A 6,720-nucleotide genomic window follows, 5' to 3' on the forward strand; every position below is an offset into this window, starting at 1 on the left:
ATTTGATTCTCAACATATATATTCCCCCCAAAAATGTATTATGATCCCCCAAAACTGCCGAACCACTTGGGCTGGACGGTAGAGCGACGGTCTCGCTTCATGCAGGTCGGCGCTCCATCACCGACCGTCCAACTGGTTGGGCACCATTCCTTACCCCGTCCCATCCCAAATCATTATCCTGACCCCTTCCCAGTGCTATATAATCGTAATGGCTTCGTGCTTTCTCCTGATAGTTCCCTTTCCTTTTTCCCAAAACTGTCCTCTCTATTGCTTTATAAAACGTGAGAGTGGCATACATCAGCGAGTAACGTTGGCTACTATAACGTATAGTTACTATATAGTAGCTACGTTGGCTACTACTTATTACTGTACTGGTGGAGGTAGTTACTGTGATGTACTCTCAATTATGTCATCAGGCATGAGATCACAGTCATTTACCTTTACATGCACTCACAGCGTGCATGTACTGAAATATGTACTCACAGTAATCTACTCACAGTCGTGTACTTGCAGCATTGTACACAGTCATGCTCTCAGTTAGGTGTTTATGGTAATGAAGACTCTCTTATGTACTCTGACATGTTCATAGACATGTTCTCAGTCATGGAATGATAGACATGTGCTTGAGTACATGCCTGTCATGACTGTGTACATGCTTGTCATGACTGTGTACATGCTTGTCATGACTGTGTACATGCTTGTCATGACTGTGTACATGCTTGTCATGACTGTGTACATGCTTGTCATGACTGTGTACATGCTTGTCATGACTGTGTACATGCTTGTCATGACTGTGTACATGCTTGTCATGACTGTGTACATGCTTGTCATGACTGTGTACATGCTTGTCATGACTGTGTACATGCTTGTCATGACTGTGTACATGCTTGTCATGACTGTGTACATGCTTGTCATGACTGTGTACATGCTTGTCATGACTGTGTACATGCTTGTCATGACTGTGTACATGCTTGTCATGACTGTGTACATGCTTGTCATGACTGTGTACATGCTTGTCATGACTGTGTACATGCTTGTCATGACTGTGTACATCCCGGATCCCTTCTCCTCCATTCTCTCCCTTTCCTGCTACATCATTTCCTCTCCACTCTCTCCCAATCGCCCTCATCTCCAACACTTTCCATATTCCTTCACCAACAACTCCCCTCTCCTTGATCCCCTCTCGCAATCTTCCCTCTCACACCTTTCTTCCCTCTCCACTTTTCTTTCCCCATCTCGCCCCCTCTCTTCATATATCCACATTTGTCTTTCCTTCTCATTCCCTCTTCCCCCTCTCTCTTTTCTTTTTTATCCCCTCCCTCTTTCGTTATCTTTTTCTCGGAGAAAAATTATATAATTGGGTTGTACTATATTTAGGTACATCTGCATTTGTGCCGCTGCCCTAGACTATTTGAAGGGGAGCGCAGAGTGTCAATAGCTAGCTACATGGTGGTAAATGTCCCAATCACACAGGATGGTTAGTCATACAGGGCCATATGTTCAGTAGCCTGCAAAGTATTTTTTTTTTTTTTTTTTTTTTTTTATTAAGTTATGAGGTACATCTGCATTAGTGCAGCTACCCTAGACTATATGAAGTGGAGTACAGTGTGTCAAAAAAAAAAAAAAAAAAGCTAACTAGGTGATGCTATAAAATCCCCATCACACAGGATGGTTAGTCATACAGAGACATGTGATAGGCGGTCTGCACTGGCAGACTCCGGATGCATTTTGAGGATATCAACAACACAAGATTGAATAAGGTAGCAGTGGTAATACAAGTCCCCATCTCGCAGGATGGTTAGTCATACAGGGCCATGTGTTTAATAGCCTGCACTGGCAAATTTTGGGTATACTGTGAGGATATCTTCAAGAATACGAGAGTGAATAAAGTAATTGCAAAGCTCCAGGTACCTCATGCCAACTGGTCTGAAAGGTCTAATAAGGTCTTTTTTTTTTTTTTTTATTAACATATTAGGTACATCTGCATTAGTGCAGCTACCCTAGACTATATGAAGTGGAGTACAGTGTGTCAAAAAAAACTAACTAGGTGATGCTATAAAATCCCCATCACACAGGATGGTTAGTCATACAGAGGCATGTGATTAGCGGTCTGCACTGGCAGACTCCGGATGCATTTTGAGGATATCAACAACACAAGATTGAATAAGGTAGCAGTGGTAATACAAGTCCCCATCTCGCAGGATGGTTAGTCATACAGAGTCATGTGTCTGCAAAGTATTTGCACAGAAACGGCTGCATAACTCTACGGACAACATAACTAATTTTTCAATCATCATGAAAATCGCAGTGAGATCGTTTTGATGATATTTCTAAAAGTGTGGCTCTGGGGCTGACCTCGACTGGCCACACCTCCACACCCTACATACTTCATGACTGTAAGTTGGGTGTGACTAGCCCCAAGTGTCTGGCCTCAAACTCTGGATAGCCACACACATTATTTCTTATATATACAAGTAGTTCCCCAATTACGAACAAGTTACATTCTGAAACTCTGTAAAGCATTTGTTCGTAACGCGGATCGTGATTTTCCATGGGCGCAATGCAGCCTGTCCTCCAAACAAAGACCAAAGTCCATTCCATGGACCCGCCAATCCCCTCTTTATGAATGAAAAACGGTTTACACACAACTCACAACAGATGACGTTCAGCACTTCCGGAACAAGTGCTTCACTGACGAATTTTGTTCGAACCACAACGCTGTAAATGCTTCACCCACGTACTTCAAGTGCAAATAATCGCCAAAAGAACCTAAACACCTAACCTAACCAGTGTCCTAAATATGTACAATGTGGTAATATAAAAATAATAATAATTAATATTTGAGAAAATTTCTGTTATGAATGAACTGTATGTTAAATTTGATTAATGAGTCTTTGGGGGTCGACCGCTGGATGGAATGGACTTGGTCTGAGGCCGGGTAGCACAATGTTGTAAGTGCGAGATGCGTTCAAAGGCTACCAAAAATCCTCATAGAGTCAATAATTTTGGGACATATAAAAAAAATTATTTACCTTGCATGATGGAATTATCCTGCGTGTCAAAGTTAGCTGTTTTTCAAGAGTGAAGTGGTATAATTACATGAATAAATAAATGAAGACACATGTCCCCTGTATTGGTGGTCCGCAAATTTGTAATTGGCCTCAAAAGTAAATGCTTACCCGCCCTCCTCCTATCACCAGCCCAGGGGCCCCACCCTCCTATCACCAGCCCAGGGACCCTCCCTCCTCCTATCACCAGCCCAGGGACCCTCCCTCCTCCTATCACCAGCCCAGGGACCCACCCTCCTCCTATTACCAGCCCAGGGACCCTCCCTCCTCCTATCACCAGCCCAGGGACCCTCCCTCCTCCTATCACCAGCCCAGGGACCCTCCTTCCTCCTATCACCAGCCCAGGGGCCCCACCCTCCTATCACCAGCCCAGGGACCCACCCTCCTCCTATCACCAGCCCAGGGACCCACCCTCCTCCTATCACCAGCCAAGGGGCCCCACCCCACCAATAGAGAAAAAAAGATCAAATCCTGTGAATGTGGGTTATTGAGGACTTGAAGCCTCTGGGTATCGAGAGTGTATCAAGAGCATGTATATGTATACTGTATATGCATATGGATATAGAATTGGATAGATATTTATATGATACATATTGAGATGGATATATAAATATTTATATGGATAGATATTGATAAGCATAGATATTGATATGTATACATCTATTCATATATCAATCCAATTATCCATATATCCATCTATTCAACTATCTTTCTATCCATAGAGCCATCCATGCATTTGTCCATCCATCTGTGCACCTCTCCATCCATCTATCTTTCTATGCCATCTGGCTATCCAACTATTATCTATATTCATCTTTCCATCCATCGGACTAGCCAGCTATCTATCATCTATTAATCTATCCATCCTTGACTGGATAGATGAATCTATCCTCCCAGCTATTCATCTATCGACTCGTATGCCTATCCATATATCTATCTAGCTATCCACTTATTCATCTATCTTTACATTTGTCTGATCATCTTTCTATCTATTTATCCATCCATCTGTCTATTAATCTATTTTTCTGTCCATCCATCTATATATCTCTCCAACTAACTATATACCTATCCATCCATCATTCAATATATATATATATATATATATATATATATATATGTCGTACCTAGTAGCCAGAACTCACTTCTCAGCCTACTATTCAAGGCCCGATTTGCCTAATAAGCCAAGTTTTCCTGAATTAATATATTTACTATAATTTTTTTCTTATGAAATGATAAAGCAACCCTTTTCTCTATGTATGAGGTCAATTTTTTTTTATTGGGGTTAAAATTAACGTAGATATATGACCGAACCTAACCAACCCTACCTAACCTAACCTAACCTATATTTATAGGTAAGGTTAGGTTAGGTAGCCAAAAAAAGCTAGGTTAGGTTAGGTTAGGTAGGTTAGGTAGACGAAAAAACATTAATTCATGAAAACTTGGCTTATTAGGCAAATCGGGCCTTGAATAGTAGGCTGAGAAGTGCGTTCTGGCTATTAGGTACGACATATATATATATATATATATATATATATATATATATAATCATCTATTCATCTATTCATCCATCAATCCATCTTTCAATCTGTCTATCCATCAATCTCTCCATTTATTTATCTACTCTCTCTGTCTCATATTGTCCCATGCATCATATTGTCTCATATTGTCTGTCTACCTATTCCTGTCTGTCTGTCTTTGTCTGCCTTTCTCTGTCTTTGCTTCTGTCTATCTCAATCCGTCTGTCCCATTCTCTCTGTGTGTGTCTCTCTCTCTCCCTCTCCCCCAAGTGGTGTGAAATGTTAAAAAATTTAATACTTACCCCACAGGAAGGGAAGGTCTGGGGAGAGATCTTAGAAGTTGTGAAGGATCTTCTGTTTTATGCACCTATATGCATAATAATGGGCAGTAAGTGTCTATTATTTTATGCGGGCATTATTTATTACTGCCCATTATTTTATGTAGGCAAATAATGGGCAGTAAGAAATTGCTGTTAATTTTCCCGATATCAATAAATAATGATGTAAATTACTATAAGTATTTTTTTATGTTTGTTTTCAAAATATTTAGCTGTGTAGCCGACGGTCTGTGCTAAGAGTTGTCGTGGTGGACTGACTGTGATCCTGACATGTTGTTTTCCTTTGAATCTTGGCGACCTCGACTGGCTCTATGTTCATCCCATACACTAGACCATTCTCTCTATCAATTTGAGTGAGGTTAGCCCCAAGCGTCTGGCCACCAACTTTGGACTGACAGACAGACATTCTCTCTTAAAGGTATAACTAAGTTCTCGTTTATCTATAAAAAGAAATATAAAAAAATCTTCGTTAGGTTTAAGCACTTTTTAGATCGCCTCGCTCTGGTCCGGCGAAAAATAATTAAATCTAATAATGTCATCTTAACCCAGTGGCACTAATGGTCGGCGTTCCCACCTTATTGGCTTGATCATGACACTAATTGCCTCTAAACAGTGCAGAGCGAGGCAGCTGTGTGGACAGACCTCGTGTATGGAACGGCCGTTGTTTATAACAAACATGTGGGACGCTGGAACATTCCAGAACCAACACCGACCCAGTTCCAGGAACCAGTTAAGGCCGCATTCCAGGACACAGCGAGAGCTGCATTCCAGGACACAGCGAGAGCTGCATTCCAGGACACAGCGAGAGCTGCATTCCAGGACACAGCGAGAGCTGCATTCCAGGACACAGCGAGAGCCGCATTCCAGGACACAGCGAGATCCGCATTCCAGGACACAGCGAGAGCCGCATTCCAGGACACAGCGAGAGCCGCATTCCAGGACACAGCGAGAGCCGCATTCCAGGACACAGCGAGAGCCGCATTCCAGGACACAGCGAGAGCCGCATTCCAGGACTCGTCAGAGGCAGTATTCCTGGATCCAGTAGAGTCACACTCCAGGTCCAAGAAAGCCACATTCACGAAACGAGTAACACTTAGCAAGAGGATTATGAGAAGGATTATGACAGAAGATAATAGTATGAGGCTACAAGATGACCTAGACAAACTGAACGAATGGTCCAACAAATGGCTACTAAAGTTCAACCCAAGTAAATGTAAAGTGATGAAAATAGGTTGGAGAGACAGGAGGCCAGACACTGGATACCGAATGGGAGAGGAAGTCCTCTACGACACGGACGGAGAGAAAGATCAAGTTGATATCACGCCAAACCTGTCGCCTGAAGCCCACATCAAAAGAATAACATCGGCGCCGTATACGAGGCTGGCCAACATCAGAACTGCCTTCAGAAACCTGAGTAAAGAATCCTTCAAAACCTTTTATACCACGTATGTAAGGCCAATCCTGGAATATGCGGCCCCAGCATGGAGCCCATACCTTATAAAGCACAAGACGAAGCTGGAAACAGTTCAGAGGTATGCACCTAGGCTAGTCCCAGAACTAAGAGGCATGAGTTATGAGGAAAGACTGTGTGAACTGTACTTCACGTCGCTGGAGGACAGAAGAGCTCGGGGAAACATGATCACTACATACAAAATTCTCAGGGGAACTGGCAGGGTAGACAAGGATGGATTATTTAACATGGGTGGTACACGCACAAGGGGACACAGGTGGAAACTGAGTACCCAAATGAGCCACAGAGACATTAGAAAGAACTTTTTCAGTGTGAGAGTAGTTAGT

General features: G+C 42.5%; 2 protein-coding genes across 2 annotated transcripts; both read right to left on the minus strand.

Moving 5' to 3' along the window:
* Positions 1-597: 597 nt before the first annotated feature.
* Positions 598-1,053, minus strand: LOC138370552 (zonadhesin-like). Its single transcript, XM_069334938.1, has one exon. It carries the CDS (start codon positions 1,051-1,053, stop codon positions 598-600), a length of 456 nt encoding a protein of 151 aa, XP_069191039.1.
* A 4,600-nt stretch (positions 1,054-5,653) lies between these two features.
* On the minus strand, positions 5,654-5,998 carry LOC138370553 (cathelicidin-B1-like). Its single transcript, XM_069334939.1, has one exon. It carries the CDS (start codon positions 5,996-5,998, stop codon positions 5,654-5,656), a length of 345 nt encoding a protein of 114 aa, XP_069191040.1.
* Between the last annotated feature and the right edge of the window lie 722 nt (positions 5,999-6,720).

The sequence above is a fragment of the Procambarus clarkii genome, chromosome 32 (genome assembly GCF_040958095.1).
Source record: "Procambarus clarkii isolate CNS0578487 chromosome 32, FALCON_Pclarkii_2.0, whole genome shotgun sequence".
NCBI lineage: Eukaryota > Metazoa > Arthropoda > Malacostraca > Decapoda > Cambaridae > Procambarus > Procambarus clarkii.